Source organism: Suricata suricatta, chromosome 3 (genome assembly GCF_006229205.1).
Source record: "Suricata suricatta isolate VVHF042 chromosome 3, meerkat_22Aug2017_6uvM2_HiC, whole genome shotgun sequence".
NCBI lineage: Eukaryota > Metazoa > Chordata > Mammalia > Carnivora > Herpestidae > Suricata > Suricata suricatta.
This window is the reverse complement of record NC_043702.1, coordinates 112,934,440-112,952,617: the sequence shown is the minus strand read 5'-3', so window position 1 is coordinate 112,952,617 and position 18,178 is coordinate 112,934,440. Positions and strand designations below refer to the sequence as shown.

The following is an 18,178-nucleotide window of genomic DNA, read 5'->3' as shown; positions in this document are numbered from 1 at the left end:
GGGGGGGGGGAGGGGGTGCGGGGAGCCGAAGGAGGAGGAGGGAGGGGGAGCGGGAGGAGGGGAGGGGCGGGGCCGAAGCGCGGGCCAGGGAGGCTGCGGGTGTCTCGGAGGGCAGCCCCTCCCCTGTCGGCCTGTCCCCGCGGGGTAAGCCCCGGTGGAGGGCGGCCCAGTCCGCCCGGAACGTCCCAGAGCCGGCCGGGGTCGCTGCGGGCGGCTCTTACCTGGGCCTTCCCTTTCTTTACCGTCCGCCATCTTGTTGCGGAGCCGTCGCCTGGGAGATGCCTGGCGTCACCCTAGGTCGCAGCGTCCTTGCCCCCTCCAGCCCCCCGCGCGAATCAAGACCCCGGGGCGGGGGTGGGGGAGGCTCCCAGCGCGCGCCCCTCCCCCTTCCCCGCGCGCCCCTCTCCCCGCCCCCCTCCGGCCCTCCCCGGCTCTGGGGACTTGGGAAGGAGGGAGCCCCGAGCTCTGCGCTCCTTGATGACCCGTGTGGGGACCTCGCAGACGCCTCTACCTCCCTCCCGTGTTTGCGCTACGTGGCGCAGCTCGGCCCTTTCCCGGCGGGTGTTAACGCGCAACTGGAGAGCCGGGGGCCGAGCTGCGGCGGCTGCGGAGGGCCGAGGCGCGGGAGACAGCTCGGGCTGCCAACTCCCGGGGCGGCGCGCGGGGACAGGGTGCCGCTGGCGCAAACTGGGCGCCGTCGGGGCTGCGGCTTCCGACCCGAACGGGGAGGGTCTCCCAGAAACCGAGCGGTGGCCGCCTTCTTCCTCCTCGACGCGCACGTGAAAATGTCCTCGCTTTTGGAATGTGACGTGACCTGCAGTTTAAGATCGCCACGGGAAAGTTTTAAATCCCGCTGCTCCGAAACTTGGAGGCTGTAGCATGATATTAAATTTTTGTCTCCTTGAAAGAATCAGCTCTTTATACCAGAACATTTTCTTATTAAAATGATTTTTGAATTGGGTGGTTCAAACAAATAAGGAATCTTTAATCGTGGATTTGTAAGTGCATACGTGTACTAATATAAGTGACGTTATGTAAAAATGTATGAACTGCCCGCTGTCAATGTTGAGGCCTTCAGAATACAAGGTACTATTATCCAGTGATTTTCCTAATGCCGTTTTTATGCTCCTTGTATTCTGGTGCTGTAATCTCTCAGTAAACTCTAAAAGCAAACTATTCTTAATTAAAATAAGTACTTGTAGAAGATATTCCTTTGGTACAATGACCAGCATTCCCTTTGAAATTGATTAGAAACTGTTGAATCATCACAAAATGGCTTCTATTAGAAGATAGGTACTTCATAAGATGGATTCAGTTGTTTACAGTAAATTCTGAACTCCCCTCCCCTCCAAACATGGGAAAGTAATCATTAGCATTCACATATATTTAAATTTCATGGTCCTTATAGTCTGGTAGTTTTTTTTAAAGACCCCCTCTTTCCATACAGACAAGGAAGGGCTTTGAAATAAAGGTAGGAAAGAAAACTTCATCTTTGGTCTCAGGTTTACTTATCACTCAACTATGCCTTTTCACAGGCTGTTTGCAGTTTCCTTTCTCTGGAATGCCTTTCCCTCAAAATTCACTCTCCTGCAAACACACCTTTGCTCCCTCTTAGTTGTCAACACCTCCCTGAAGGTCACATACTCCTTGAAGCTTCCTCTGAGGTCCAGTAGTCTTAGAGCCTCTGCCATTGATTTGCAATGACTTTGTATATTTACTTGTACTGCAAGCTCCGAGGACAGGAAGCTTGGACTTTATTGGTCCATAAAATGGTCCCCAGTGCCTAGAACAACTTTTCAACTTTTTTGTCTGAAATAATATGTATTTTAAAAATTACAACTGGAATTAGTCCTTTCAATGACTTATTTGGACACAAAGCTTTTGATTATTTAGATTAGTCCAAGTCACATTAACCTCTACTTCTCTGAATTACTACAGCATATTAAGACAATACTGTTTCTCTAAATTTGGATGAGTAAAGGGGCACCTGGGTGATTCAGTCAGTTAAGCATGTCACTTTGGCTCAGGTCATGATCTCGCAGTTCATGAATTCGAGCCCCATGTCAGGCTCTGTGCTGACAGCTGAGAACCTGGAGCCTGCTACATATTCTATGTTTCCCTCTCTCTCTCTCTCTGTCCCTCCCCCGCTTACTCTCTCTCTCTCTCTCTCTCTCTCTCTCTCTCTCTCTCTCTCTGAAAAATAAATAAACATAAAAAAATCTTTTAAATTTGGATGAGTAAAAAAGTAATATATATTCATTAACCCCTCTCTTCCAATTAAATAAGTTTGAAGACAGAGCCTGACCATACACATTTTTTATATACCCACAGTATCACTACCTCGCCTAATTTGGGATGCAGATTAGGAGATTAAAACTTACTTTTCAATTGACTAATTATCTGATTACACATAAAAGTATCATTATTCTGGAAAACACCGAGTGAAAAAAAAAAGAAAAAGTAATCCAAATGACAACATAGAGGTCCACAATGCCAGTGAGTTCTCTGCATGATGCTCCCAGCCTTTCCACTTTTCTTTGGTTGTGGAAAACTGACTTCTGATTTTATTACACTTTAAATTCTTTTAAAATATTATTAGCTTGCTCTGGACAATGGCAAACTACAAGTGGTTTTCCCCCCCTTAGAATATATTTTGGTTTTAAACTATGGCTGTGAGTAACTGTGTCATAATACTGTATGCCGCTAAAGCATTCTTTCATATAAGATCCTCATAGTGATTTTAAATAACTTTTTCTGAAATTGTCAACTGGAAAATTATTTTTGTTCCCACTCAGATATTATACAATCTTAGGGCTAAATCGGACTACCAGACTGTAAAAAAGCAAGGACACAGTTTTAGACAATGACACTTGATTAATTATTCAGGGAGGGCAGAATTATGCACAGGTGATGTCCTTCTGCGTGTTTGAATTTATAGTGAGTTAAATCTGTTTACACAGGCATCAGTTCCATGCCAGTGAGGGACACAGAAGATGTTTCTTCTGAATACAGTTGACTCAGTTACCTACGTTGTGGCTGAAATGGAAAGTGTACGTGGGGTGAGTAATGCAATATCATAGTCAAAAAATCTTTACACCATGTCTCCTATTCTGGGGATAATTTAAATTTTCTTGGATTAAGAGTCATTAAAAAAGCAAAAATTGGATTTTTTCCCTGGGAATTGCCGTGGACTGACATGATCCTAGGCAAGTCATTTATTTCATCTCTTAAAAGTTTTTTTATTATTATTATTTATTTATTTTTGAGAGAGAATGACTGGGGAGGGGCAGAGAGAGAGGGGAACAGAGGATTTAAAGCGAGCTCGGTACTGCCAGCAGAGTACTTGATGAGTGGCTAGCTCTCATGAACCGTGAGATCATGACCTGAGCCAAAGTCAGCCGCTTAACCAACTGAGCCCCCCAGGCATCCCAATCCCATCTCTGAAATTCTGCAAACTCAGAAAAACAGAAATGGCAGCATCCAAACTCTTTATTTTGAAGTTTTCATGAGACCCAACAGATGTAACTGAACGTTTTTCCAAAGCTTAAGACCTTGCACAGAAACCCACTTTCTTTGGAGATAAACCCCCACTTCTGTGTAGGAAGGAGCACTTGGAGGACAAACTCCCAACTTCTTTCCAGAGAGTCAGCTTCCACTGGGAGAGTTTGCTTTTCCAATGGAAGGGACACGACTGGAGGTGACCTGGTCCGGCCTCACTCTTCACTAGAGTGTGATTCTGTTCCCCGCATGCCGATGTGGTCTATGTGATAGTTGAGCGTCTTCAGTTTGTGGCTCCTTCCTTGTTCCCACCCAGCCATTCTTAAACCTTCCCAAGCAGGAGTAGCTTTAAGCTTATCTTGATGCCTTGAGCACTAGACCCAAGGAATGACGGGGAAGCAGGTACTTCACTGATTTGTCGAATTTCCATTTCCCAAAGAAGGTTACAACCCTTCCCTGGATGACTAACATTGAGAATGTTCTCCCTGGGCCACTTGGCTGCTGGCTCAGTTGGTAGAGCATGTAACTCTTGATCTTGAGGTCATGAGTTTGAGCCCCACATTGGTGTGTAGAGATTACTGGAAGGAAGAAAGGAAGGAAGGAAGAGAGGGAGGGAGGGAGGAAGAAAAGGACAGAAGAAAGCCCAGCCCTTCAAGATACTACCCCTACCTACCCCTGGGATCTGCTAATGAAAACCTTATCAGAATACAACAGAATAACGGTTTGGTTTCCTTACAGTTACAGCAATAAAACTAAACTTCTAAATACTGTGTATACATGACCTCTTTTAATCCTTACGAGGCTGATCCAGGAATTCCTGTTTTATAGATGAAAAAGCCACATCTTCACATTCATGGCCTGCTTCAGGTCTCCATTGGTAAGAGCTGGCTAGGAAGCTGGCTGTGATTCCAGAGCCCCTGTGCTATTCTGCTTCTTAATTAAATATGTATTATTGTTACATCCTGTTTAGTAATCTGAGTATTTGGAGAAGAATGGTAAGGGCAAATATTGTGGGCAGAATTAGTCACCTTCCTCCCCTACTTTTTTTTTCTTTTTTTTTTTTTAATACTGCTTCAAAACATCAACTAAAGCGACTGGCAGAGACTCATGGGGACGCGAAGGGAACCAGAGAATGGCATGCCTGTCTGGACAGACTTAAAAGTCTTAGTTTTCAGAGGGCAGGAGAGGAGGCAAAATTCACTCTTTTCCACGCACGACTCCTTCTCTTTCCTCCCCACCTTCCTGCCAATTGAGATTTCAAGCCTCTGGAGAAGGAGGGTGGATTGCGTTAAATTCTTGGCCCCGGACAAGAGCGTTGTCAGTGCCAGAGCCCCTTTGGATTTTCAGGGAGACCCAAGCCAGGAAGGCAAGACTACAGCACTTGTGGGCAGCTTGAAAGTAAATGTTACATGAAACCACAGCTCTTGAAGCATTTAGCAAAATCACACTCCTGGCCCTATTTTTCTCAAAAGCACATGTTTCTTTCTGTTTCATTTGGAAACACACATCAACACAGCAAGTCACTGTTGAATTCATTTTCTGCCCTAAGCAGCACTTTTCAGGGACACTCAGCGCAAAGTAACTTTTGGTGAGTCTCTGTTCTTTCTTCATTGAAAATCACACCTGAGAGGTGAAGGGTGGTAGTTGACCTAGAGATTCAATAAATGTTTTGTGATTGTGCACATAACCTCTCCACCGCCTCCCCCCACCCTAGAAAGTATGGAAGTAGAGAAAAAGTGTAGAATTGTGTTAATGATTGACTTCAGATTGATTTTTTTAGTTCCAGCTCCAAATATAAATCTTTGAAAATTAAGTTTCATCTATGTTAGCATTTACATAAGGAGATAATGCTGAATAGAAGAATCAAGCAAATAGGAGATAAATGGACCCACTGCCCTTTAGCTACATGACTTTGGACATGTTATTTCTTCTCTGAACCTCAGTTTCCCCACCTGAAGTTACATGGAGGTCAGATGGACATGAAGAGATAGGTTGGCCAGTTGGAACATGGACCCACCTATACCGCTCCCTTGACTTCTGGCCTGATTTCATTTCTTTGGACAATGGCCATGTGACTCTTCAATGGCTTCAGGGGCAGTAGTGATATTTGGTTCACTTACTGTGTTCTAGGAACTATGCCTTGCAATTCACATGGACTTTCTTGCCTGATCATCGCAATACCCCTGAAAGATGGCTACTATATTAAAGATAAAGACACCAAGAGTGAAGCGCCCCAAAGTAGCTTTTCTACTGTTGAGCCCCAAAGGCTCTCCTGAGGTTCTGCCTCAGAAGCTCACTCGGGATTTTTCATTTCTTCCCTCTGCCAGGTTCCAAGGACTGGCCTGCTTTCTCCCTCTTGAAGGAGGCATTGCTCACCCATGGGGTGAGGAAGGTCCTGTGAAGGGGCTGAAGCATCCCTGTCTCTCTGGCACTACTTTCCGTGCTGCCCTTACATACAATCTTGTACTCATCATGTAAACTTGTTTTGTTTTTAATTTTAAGAATTTCACTGCTGACCTATGAGGCAAGAGATAGGATAATAAAATTAACAAATGGGGATATGATGCACATCCTGGAATCCTAGGAGTTTTTAGAGACATGATTCCTGATTTGTAAAGATCTTGACTCTCTCTGAGATGGTAAGAGGGAGGGTGGTGCTTGGCCTATGAGGCTCTTCCTTCACTCCTACCATTTCCATACTTCCCAGAGTTTACAGAGATAAATAACAGTCCACATGGCTCTTACAGGACAGAAGAAAAGTAGCCTAAGAGATAAATAGTTATAGATATATGTATATGTGTATTTTTTAAGTTGCTGTATATAGTACTGATGAGGGACCATAAGGCAAGCGGAGGGCCAAACACAAGCTAGCACCACCCCCCCCCCCCCGACCTACCCCAGGGGGGATACGTGTGATATCAGGCACTCCTGGCTGCCCAAGAACAAAGGAAAGGACAGAAAACAAACGGTTAAGCAGATAGAGTCTCCATCAATTTACAAATATCTCATCAATGACCCCAACTGTCTTACCACTACTGCTTTGCCAGAGGGAAAAACCTTAGCCTGACAGTAGCTAGGCCTCCCATAATCTGTAAATCCTCTTTGGCATATGGAAATCCCTTTAAGAAACTTCCTCTTGACTTTACCTCCCCCTCCTCCCCAGGATATAAGCAGACACTCTGCACAGCCCCGCACAGCTCTTCCTGCCCATGGGTCTGTCCCCGGGCTTTAATAAAATCGCTTTTTTGCACCCAAGATGTCTTCAGGAATTCTTTCTTGGTGCCTCGCAGTTGACTCTATACGCCTGGCCTATGATGAAGGCCACTTAATAAAATGCCCGCAAATAACAATCGGTTAAGAGTCAATATTCTTGTGAATTGAAAGCTAACTCTTTGATACAGTCCCACATCCCCTAGTAACTCCCCCCGCACAGGGATTTGCAACCCATCCCCAACAGAGACCATCATTAAGCAAAACCGTACAAAGCTTAAAAGTCTCCAGTTTTGCTGGGGTTTTCTTTATACTCTCCTTTTTTTCAGGTCAGCTATATTTTCAAGAAAGTCAGGGAAGGTGTGAGATTGAGAGCGAGTGGTGGCAGCTAGAGAGAAGTTAGAAAGCAAGTTATTTTTAGGAAGGCTTGGTGGGAAGGGAAAGTACATCACATGGGGCGAGTGGGGGCAGGGGCACTGCAGCCCTGGCAGGGCTGGCTCGCCTGGAAGGGGTCGACCAGTTCCCTAGTGCCTCCCATTTCTTCTCACATTCTCCAAGTCGTTCCTCACCAAGTCCTAAGGCAGCCCAAATGCCTGGGGGGGAGGTGGGGTGGCAAGAGGGCACTGTCTTGTGCATGTAACCCTCCCTCTCCATTTTTTTTAAATGTTTATTTAATTTTGAGAGAGAGAGACAGAGTATGAACTGGGGAGGGGCAGAGAGAGGGAGATACAGAATCCAAAGCAGGCTCCAGGCTCCACGCTGTCAGCACAGACCCTGACGCGAGGCTCGAACTCATGGACCATGAGATCATGACCTGAGCCAAAAGTCGGTGGCTTAACTGACTGAGCCCCACAGGCGCTCCCCCTCCTTTCTTACAGGAGGAAGATACACTCACTATAGAAAATACGAGATGTGCAGGACAATCTGTTAGGCACAATAGGGATTTCACGAGCATGATGGCTGATCCTGCTTTCTGTTTGCTGAGATACCTTTGGAGCAGGTCGTTTTTTTGGTTTGGGGGTTTTTGGGGGTTTTTTGTTTTGGGGGTTTTTTTGTCCCAAATTTACTAAGTTAGTGACCCACAGAACTGAAGTATTCACCCACCACAGCTCCTTTCTCCTCCAAATGACAGATGGTGCATGCTATAGCCTTACCATGGCTGTAATGGTTTTTTACCTATAATGTGTGATCAATTCTCAGTTATCCAGAATACCATAGAAGTATATCATTGGGGAGACAGGGAAAAGATGTCATTGAATTAGACTAACAGTGTCTTTCTCTAGGTCAGAGGTGGGTTATATCTCTAATGAACATGAAGAAGATAGTGAATTTATTTTTTTAATTTTTTTATGTTTATTTATTATTGAGACAGAAACAGAGCATGGGTGAGGGAGGGGCAGAGAAAGAGGGAGACAGAATCCGAAGCAGGCTCCAGGCTCTGAGCTGTCAGCACAGAGCCCTATGTGGGGCTCGAGCCCGCAAACCGTGAGATCATGACCTGAGCTGAAGTTGGATGCTTAACCAACTGAGCCACCCAAGTGCCCAAAGAAGATTGTGATTTTAATTTGACTAAATCTATTTACTAGATTGTTTTATTTCAGTGCCTTGAATGGATCTTAAGACTTTTGAATCCATTGACCTTTAACTGAATATTAACTAGAAACTTAATACCAATCACAAATAGCTTTCTCACAGGGGAGAGGGCTATGTGTTATATCTGTTACAACAAAGCAAAAAAAAAAAAAAAAAAGGCAAAACCAAGTATTTAATAAATACTTTTAAAATTAATGACCACAAACATAGAATCCTCCCTGAATCTTAAATAACTATGACTATACAGAATGAAGACTTATGTGTATTGCTTTTTAATGCCCTCCTCTTCAGGGGCACCTGGGTGGCTCAGTCGGTTGGGCGTCCAGTTTCGGCTCAGGTCATGACCTCAAAATTTGAGGGTTCAAGCCCGGTGTTGGGCTCTGTGCTAATAGCTTAGAGCCTGGAGCCTGCTTCGGATTCTGTCTCTCCCGCCCTCTGCCCCTCTGCAGCTTACACCTCTCTGTCTCTCTCTCTCTCAAAAATAAATAAACATTAGTGCCCTTCTCTTTAAAATGTGAGCACCAACTGTGACCCTGTCTTTCATTATGTTAATTATTTTTTAATCATAATTTTAACAATTAACAGCATAGTGAGAAAGCCAGCAGTCTAGAATCCTGAATTTTATTTCTCCTTTTCTCTGAGGTTATTTGGGACTTTCTACGGCTGGCATCGCTATAGAATATTTATTAGACGTCTGTGCCTCCCTGTCTTTCACATGGTATAACATCTTCACCACTTGATTATATTTACGCTTGAAAATCTTAGGCTGATAATCATGATCTTTTCCATTAAGTATCATTTATCTAGGGACACCTGGGTGACTCAGTCGGTTTAGTGTCCGACTCTAGGTTTAGCACAGAACATGATCTCTTGGTTGGTGAGGTCCAACCCGGGATCAGGCTCTGAGCTGACAGCATGGAGCCTGCTTGGGGCTCTCTGTCTCCCTCTCCCTCTGTCCCTCCCCCACTCTCACTGGTTCACGCTCTCTTCTCTTTCTCTTTCCATCTCTGTCTCAAAAATAAATAAACACTTAAAAACACTTTACTAAAAAATCACTTGTCTAGTAACAATACAGGTAGAATTTGAGGGTCAGACACGTTACATAGGATCAGTTCGTTGGAATGCTAAAGGCAAGGTTCACATCCAGTCCAGGGTCTGTATACCCAGATGCCATAGAAGTCTGTTTGCACTTTTGTCTGTCCAGCCTTGGGCTATCCTAGCAAGGAAAGTTTCTTCAACATCCATAGCAAAACCCTACTACTGAAATACAGTGGACAAAAATAATATCAGCTAAATATAATCCCAATTTTAAATAGGACTAAGTAAGCCTCAGTAGCCTTGGTTGTTTGTTTTCTTTAATTGAATTTATTTTTTAGAGCAAAAAAAAGTAAGCAAAAAGTAGAGTTTCCAGGTACTGTACCTCTTTTCGGTTCCCTGACCATTTCCTGCATTATTATTTTTGTTAATATTTATTTATTTTGAAAGTGAGAACATGAGCACAAGGGTAAGCTAGGGAGGGGCAGACCGAGAGGTAGAGAGAGAGAGAGAGACACACAAGCACGCGCAGGGCAGGGGCAGCGGGAGAGAGAAGATCCGAAGCAGGATCCACACTCATCATGGAGCCCGACTGGAGGCTCAGACTCACGAACCATGAGATCATAACCTGAGCCAAGATTGAGAGTCCGTCACGTGACCAACCGAGCCACTCAGGTGTCCCCATTTCCTTCATTATTAACATTTTCTATTCATATAATCCTATTCGTCTTATTTTATTATATTTTAAAAGTTGGGGACAGCAATTGCTTTGACAAAGAAGAACATAAGTATTCTAGTGATCGAAAGCACTTGGCTTATTAACTACTTATTAGCTACTGACAGAAGCAGAACTTTCACACCATTTACACTCGGACAAAAATAATTTTATTCCATAGAAATTACCATATTTAAATAGCTAATCAGCTATTTGGGGTACAGTTTGCAATCAAACATGAAAGGAAAGCACTAAACTAAACATTAAGGTATAGACCAAGGTTCTCTTTTTTATTTTAAACATTTTAATGTTTATTTTTGAGAGAAAGAGAGAGATAGAGCACAAGTGGGGGAGAGACAGATAGAGAGGGAGACACAGAATCAGAACCAGGCTCCAGGCTCCGAGCTGCCAGCACAGAGCATGACAAAGGGCTTGAACTCACAATCCACAAGATCATGACCTGAGCTGAAGTCAGATGCTCAACCGACTGAGCCAGTCGGGTGCCCCAACCAAGATTTTACTCTTTTTTTTTTTGCACCTATTTCTTTTTTTATTATTTTATTATAGTTTATTGTCAAGTTGGTTTCGATATAACATCCAGTGCTCATCCCATGTGCCCTCCTCTGTGCCCATCACCCACTTTCCCCTCTCCCCCACCCCCATCAGCCCTCAGTTTGTTCTCAGTACTTAAGAGTCTCTTATGGGGGTGCCTGGGTGGCTCAGTCGGTTAAGCCTCCGACTTCAGCTCAGGTCAGATCTCACATTCGTGGGTTCGAGCCCCATGTCAGGCTCTGTCCTGACAGCTCAGAGCCTGGAGCCTGTTTCAGATTCTGTGTCTCCTTCTCTCTCTGCCCCTCCCCCTCTCATGCTCTGTCTCTCTACCAAAACTAAATAAAACATTAAAAAAAATTTTAAAAAAAGAGTCTCTTATGGTTTGTCTCCCTCCCTCTTCTTAACTATTTTCCCCCTTCCCTTTCCCCATGGTCCTCTGTTAAGTTTCTCCTGTTCCACATATGAGTGAAAACATACGGTATCTGTCCTTCTCTGCCTGACTGATTTCCCTTAGCATAATACCCTCCAGTTCCATCCACATTGCTACGAATGGCCATATTTCATTCTTTCTCATTGCCAGATAGTATTCCATAGTATATATAAACCACATCTTCTTGATCCATTCATCAGGTGATGGACATTTAGGCTCTTTCCATGATTTGGCTATTGTAGAAAATGCTGCTATGAACATTGGGGTACATGTGCTCCTATGCATCAGCACTCCTGTATCCCTTGGGTAGATCCCCAGAAGTGCTATTGCTGGGTCATAGGGGAGTTCTACTGTCAACCTTTTGAGGAACCTCCACCCTGTTTTCCAGAGCAGCTGCACCAGTTTACATTCCCACCAACAGTGTAGGAGGCTGCCTGTTTCTCTACATCTCACCCAAGATTCTACTCTTAACCTTCGCCTTGGCCAGTAGGCTTGGCCAAATCTCTTAACCTCTGTGGAACTCTGTGTTGGATTAGAAAAGCCAAAAGAGGCCTTTCAAATTCAAAATTTCATTAATTTATTAATCCCCTGTTCCCCAAATGAGTGGCAGACTATTTTAGGTGGCTTATAATTTTTTTTTTAATTTACATAGACAGGTTTTTAAAACACGTATTTAAAATCTAGTACCTAGGGGCATCTAGTTGGTTAAGCAGCCAACTCTTGATTTCAGCTCAGGTCATGATCCCACAGTCATGAAATGGAGCCCTTCATTGGCCTCTGGGCTGACACTGCGGAGGCTTGCTTTAGATTCTGTCTCTCCCTCTCTCTCTGACTCTCTCTCTCCCCACTTTGCCCCGTTCACACTCCCTCTTTCTCAAAAATAAATATATAAACATTAAAAAATAAAAATAAGGGGCGCGTGGGTGGCTCAGTCAATTGAGTATCCGACTTCAGCTCAGGTCATGATCTCACAGTTCGTGAGTTCAAGCCCCATGTCGGGCTCTGTGCTGACAGCTAGCTCAGAGCCTGGAGCCTATCTTCAGATTCTGTGTCTCCCTCTCTTTCTGACCCTCCCCTGTTCATGCTGTCTCTCTCTCTCTCTCTCTCTAAAATAAATAAAAGCAGTAAAAATTTTTTTTTTAAATAAAATAAAAATAAAAATAAGAAAATGAAATCTTGTACCTCATACCCATGATTTCACATATATTGATTAAGATGAAACTATATTTTGGGGCACCTGGGTGGCTCAGTCGGTTATGTGTCTGGCTTCGGCTCAGGTCATGATCTCGTGGTTCGTGGGTTCAGGCCCCGCATCAGGCTCTGTGCTGACAGATTGCTCAGAGCCTGGAGCCTGCTTTAGATTCTGTGTCTCCATCTCTCTCTGCCCCTTCCCCATTCATACTGTCTCTTTCTGTCTCTCAATAGTAAATAAATGAAAAAAATTATAATAAATAAATAAATAAAAGATGAAACTACATTTTGAAAATTATTCAATGTATCTCAAGTTAAAGAAAATACTATCTACATGTACATGTAACATGGATATGACAAAAACCAGACATGAAAAGTAACTGAATAAAGTTTGGGAACCCTGGATTAGTCAACGAACTAATCCATTCAGGAAACTGTGTCAAACACAACTTTGTCCCTGAACTCTTCTTTTTCATCTGTATTCTCTAGATAATTTGGCTCAATTAATGAGCATGTAGCTCAAAACTGACAGGGGGAAAATGGTGCAAAAAGAAAGGTACTGTATTAGAGAAATGCCCAGGGGCGAGGGAGCACTGAACAGAGCAATTAGATCTAATTCCAAAACACCTCAGTATTTCTGGAAATTAGACAAAGTCTACAGGGCCAGTTTGTGGATAGAGAGAAGGACTGATTAAACCTATCTTCAAGTTTTTCAGGCCATAACCATTTCCTTGTATTTTATGGCAAGTATTAGCTGTGAGACCGCCCTGGCTTTGCATTGCAGTTAAGGCACAGCTTTCTCAAGGTTCTAACAGCAGGTGGCCCCACCCCCATGGCATCAACTGAACTGGCCTCCCTTTGGAAGGAGAGACGACCTTTGACCCTCATCTTTACAGGAACTTTTCTTTCCTTGCCTCAAGCATCCAAATCGTGTGACTCTTTTTTCAATCCACATGGGGACAGAGAAATCCAAAAAGTGTAATGCATCTTATTCATCTCTGTAGCCAGCATACAAAGGTATACCCAATGCCTGAAACAAGTACTTGCTGTTAAGTTATAAATCCAGGTAAGTTCTGAATAAACCAAGATCTGCCTCTGCACCGGGCGTACTTAAGACACCAATCATTTAGGGGCCCCCAGGTGGCTCAGTCAGTTGTGTCTGACTCTTGAGTTTTGACTCAGGTTGTGATCTCATGGTCTTGAGATCGAGCCCCATATTGGGCTCTGTGCTAAAGCATGGAGCCTGCTTAGGATCCTCTCTCTTCCTCTCTTTCTCTGCCTCTCTCCTGCCTGTGTACCTGCACACACTCTGTCTCAAAAATAAACTAATTTATAAAGAAAGCACAAGAAGGGGAGGGACAAAGGGAGAGGGAGAGACACAATCTGAAGCAGGCTCCAGGCTCTGAGCTGGCAGCACAGAGCCTGACGTGGGGCTTGAATTCATGGACTGCAAGATCATGACCTGAGCTGTAGTCAAACGCTTAACTTTGTAGGTTAAGGCGCCCCAATCCTTTGTATGGTACCTAAAAAAGCCATTTCTCATATGTATCTTTACATTTGATTTTTATGGTATGCTTTATTCAATGTGGTGTTCTATTTCAAGTTATAATACACATCCAGCTGTCTTTCTCTTCTTTCTGTTCAGGGAGTAAGATCATGTGACTTAGGGACAGATGTTTCATGGCTTCCTCCCTAAATAATCAGCAAACACAACTGGGACACTCTAGCAACTAAAAGAGAATGAATTGCATGCTCTAAACATTTCTCAAGTAGGGGACTAAAAGAGAATTGAAGCAGGGTGCCTGGGTGGCTTGGATGGTTGAGCGTCCAACTTTAGCTCAGGTCATGATCTCATGGTTCAAGAGTTCGAGCCCCGCATCGGGCTCTGTGCTGACAGCTCAGAGCCTGGAGCCTACTTCAGATTCTGTGTCTTCCTCTCTCTCTGCTCCTCCCCTGCTCATGTTCTCACTGTCTTAAAAATAAATATTTTTAAAATAAATTTTAAAATAAAAGAAAATAATAATAATAGTCAAGGAAAACCAAATCTCCAGCCTTCTGAAAGTCTTTCGTGGTTCTGGGGAAGGAGTCCTTGGCACGGCCATTGGAGATTTTCTCTGGCATACCGCCTCCCAGGGTTTCAAATGACAGTGACAGAGAATTAACCCAGCACTATAAGTCTCCCACTGTAAACTTGCTGGACACAGAGGGAATCGTTTGACTGTGGCTTCTGGGTCCCCTCCTTTCTAGATATCTACCAGTCAGGCCACATGTGCCCCCGCCCCCCAAACATTACAAACAGTAACTATGCTGTCTCCCCCACTTAAAGATCTTAAAGAGGGGCGCCTGGGTGGCTCAGCAGGTTAAGCATGGGACTTCAGCTGAGGTCATGATCTCGCAGTTTATGAGTTAGAGCCCAAGCTTGCTTGGGATTCTCTCTCTCCCCCTCTCTCTGCCCCTCCCCCACTTTCTCTCTCTCCAAAAATATTAAATAAGTTAAAAAAAGTACCTTAAAGAAACGTGTACTGTTGTAGCTTATCTAGTATGTGTTAATCAGTACCAAAGCCTCAAAATGAACAGGCTTGTAAATGATGCAATTATAGAGAAATAAGTAGAAGCACATCATGTTCATTTCCTTGCATAGGTATATAGATGCGCGTGTGCGCATGTATGTATTTTCTGCTGTAGGGGAGGGAGAGACCGAATCTGAAACGGAGGTGGATGATTTCATACAAACGCATAATCAATTTCTGCCAGGCTCTTCTTTCCTGTTGAACCGCTTGTCACTGCTTTCTGTGACTTGGTATCAGATTGAATTTCGGCTTCTGCTATGTTTAGAATCTATTTTTACCTCGGCCAACTGATTTACTATGGAAGCATGAGAGTGTTGCTATTTTTAAATACATAATAGTTGTCCCTGGAGCCCATTTCAAGCCCTGTAGAAGACATTGTATGCCCTACCTCACTGCACCGTACACGTTCAGGGATGTAAGATAACGATTAAAAAAACAAATGAACGGAGTTCCCGCCATCTGACAGGCAACAGGCTGTGTGCTTTCAAATGTTTTCTCCTTTAATACTCAAAAAAAAAAAAATCCTGTGTTGCTAGAGACCACCTGTGTAATTATAAAGCTGAGGACTGAGTAGGATAAGCATGGGTATGAATGCCGTCAGTTCTGAGTTCAAATCCTATCTTTGCCACGTATTCGCTACCGGGACCTGGGCAGACTCCCGAGCCTGAGTCTCAGCTGTTTCATCTGCAGAATGAGAAAACACTGCTTCCTGAAGGTTGTCATGACGGAATACCGGGTGGGGGTCTCTCGGGCACTTTCACGGCATCTGTCACAAAACCGCAGCACAGTGCAAGGTGGCTCTGGCTGCTTTGTATTTGTCTGCATTTCTTCTTGTCCTGGGAAGAAAACCGTCTGAGAGCTTGGAAGGCACATCAGTTAAGTGATCACTGCATGCTCAGTTTCAATGTGAGTAGCTGGGAGGGGCTACAGAAACCCCAGGTAGCATTTCAGCAGCACCCAGAACACTCAGTGGGGCTCTTAGGCCCCCGGGAGTCCTCAGACGTCTGCTGGGAAGCTCAGGAGTGAGTCCTGGTAACTGTTTAACAGAGTATTAGCTTTGAGCGGGCGTGTCCTGGCCTCTGGATCTCAGCAAAAGCGTATAAGGAAGCAGCAAAATGCACCCACACCCGCGGGGAAATCCTGGGCCCCTCTGTCTACATCCGGCTGGGCTGGGGTCAAACGACTTGGCGAAGATTTCAGAATCCTTGTTGTGTCCTCTGGGAGACTGGGCGCTTTCTGGATTGAGGCTGGCTGGAGCTTTTCTGGGTGATCTGAGGTCACACCCTATGACCTTGAGTTCTCTTGGTTTGCCTGCTCCGGCCAAGGGACTCCTTATGAATGGTCCTCAGCACCGTCCGCGGGCGGACTGGCCTGTAGGAGACATGGGTGCGCCTGCTCTAGGTGGGGGGCGGATTAGGAGCCCCAGGCTGCTGAGGCCCATGAGGAGGGAGGCAAGTGGTCTTAATTTACTGAGTACCTACTGCGCCAGGAACTTCACGGGGAGATCATGCCATTGCATCAGGTAAATGAGGGTGAAGATTTTCCTTCTGCTGTGTTTGCTTAGCATCAAATCTCTATTAGCTTAAAAGCAAACTCTTTTGGGGCGCCTGGCTGGCTGAGTCGGTACAACATGTGACTCTTGATCTCAGGGTTGTGAGTTTGAGCCCCACACTGGGTGTAGCAATTACTTAAAGTTAAAGTCTTTGGGGCACCAGGGTGGCTCATTTGGTTAACCGTCTGACTTAGGCTCAGATCATGACTTTACAGTTGGTGGGTCTGAGCCCTTCGTGGGACTCTGTGCTGACAGTTTAGAGCCTGGAACCTGCTGCCGATTCTGTGTCTCCCCACCCCCTCCCTCTCCCTGCCCCTCTCCTGCTCTCTCTCTCAAAAACAATAAATAAATAAATAATAAATAAATAAATAAATAAATAAAATAAACATAAAAGCAAACCCTTTTATATGACGATTTCAAGAAACAAAGTGTTTTCTTCATCTGGTCATCTGAACAAACTCAAGAAAAACTATGAGTCATCTCACACCATATATCCACTGTACTTATAAGAAATACTTGCAGAATGTAACTTTGATTGTCTGGTTCTAGTGCTTTGCAGGTCTTTATGGACTTGCTCAAGCAGTTATTATCTCCTTGGGTGTTTATTCACTCCCTAAGCACAAGGATTTGGGTTTTCATTTTCCTGGCATTTGCCAGATCACCTAATACGGGCTCTGTCACAGCGTCTGTCTGATAGCTGCGGCAAAGAACATTCCATGATGCTGGCTCATACCTAAAGACAGAAACATTTTTTAAACGAGTATTTCTGCATGAAATTTCACAAACCAAAGGACTCTCATTTTATGTTATAAAACTCTATCATCTAAGTCATCGTTGGAGATAGTTGGGCTTTTTTAGGATTTATTATTTTTAAATTTTTTAATGTTTATTTATTTTTGAGAGAAAGAGTGAGCAGGGGAGGGGCAGAGAGAAAGGAGACACAGCATCTGAAGCAGGCTCACGACTCTGAGCTGTTAGCACAGAGCCCATCATGGGGCTAGAACCCACCAACCGTGAGACGGTGAGATCATGACCTGAGCTGAAGCTGGATGCTTAACTGATTGAGCCACCCAGGTGTTCCCCAAGTTTTTATTTTTAAGTAATCTCCACACCTAATGTGGGGCTTGAACTCACAATGCCAAGATCAAGAATTGTATGCTCCACTAACTGAGCCAGCCAGGCTTCCCGGAAATGGGTTTTAATATCTACCTCTTGGGCACAATTTTCTTTGGAAAATTCTTGTTTTATTTGCCTTGAACAGTCAGTCAGAATTTATGTAAATTGTTGATTGTTCAAAGAATACAATCTTGTCAGCAAAAATCAAATTTTTTAACCACAAAAACAAAAATATATAAAAGTTATACAGTTGTCTAAAATATTTTGAAAAACTAGATTTTGATATTTCAACATCTAAAATGAGCACACTATCCCGTTCATTATATTTTATAAGTGTCCACGTTTAGGGGCACCTGGGTGGCTCAGTCAGTTAAGCATCCAGCTTAACTGGCTCAGTCAGTTGAGTGTCAGACTTTGGCTCTGGTCATGATCGATCTTGAGATCTGTGAGTTCGAGCCCTACATCGGGCTCTGTGCTGACAGCTCAGAGCCTGGAGCCTGCTTCAGATTCTGTGTCTCCCTCTCTGCCCCTCCCTCGCTCACGCTCTCTCTCTCTCTTTCTCTCAAAAAGAAATAAACATTAAAAAAATTTTTTAGGTGTCCATGTTTAAAAGTTCGATGTTCTCAGTAAAATGTTTGCAACAGGTCAGGCATCTTTTTAGAGACAATTTATTGTTAATTGGGAAGGCTGGGAGGCAGTGTTTAGAAATTATAAAG

At 44.1% G+C, this 18,178-nt stretch overlaps 1 protein-coding gene and 1 long non-coding RNA gene across 3 annotated transcripts in view; one reads left to right on the top strand and one right to left on the bottom strand.

Moving 5' to 3' along the window:
• The window catches only part of EFCAB2 (EF-hand calcium binding domain 2), a 107,127-nt gene extending 106,772 nt beyond the window's left edge, over positions 1-355 (bottom strand). Inside the window, exon 1 of the mRNA XM_029934859.1 lies at positions 222-355. Coding sequence (XP_029790719.1) covers positions 222-252 — 31 coding nt within the window. The 5' untranslated portion in view covers positions 253-355. The remainder of the gene's footprint in view (positions 1-221) is intronic.
• Positions 1-6,753, top strand: part of LOC115287990 — a 7,269-nt gene extending 516 nt beyond the window's left edge. For both annotated transcript variants that reach the window (XR_003906772.1, XR_003906771.1), the window contains exons 2-3: positions 2,961-3,059; positions 5,826-6,753. This is a non-coding gene — a long non-coding RNA (uncharacterized LOC115287990). The remainder of the gene's footprint in view (positions 1-2,960; positions 3,060-5,825) is intronic.
• Positions 6,754-18,178: the final 11,425 nt, after the last annotated feature.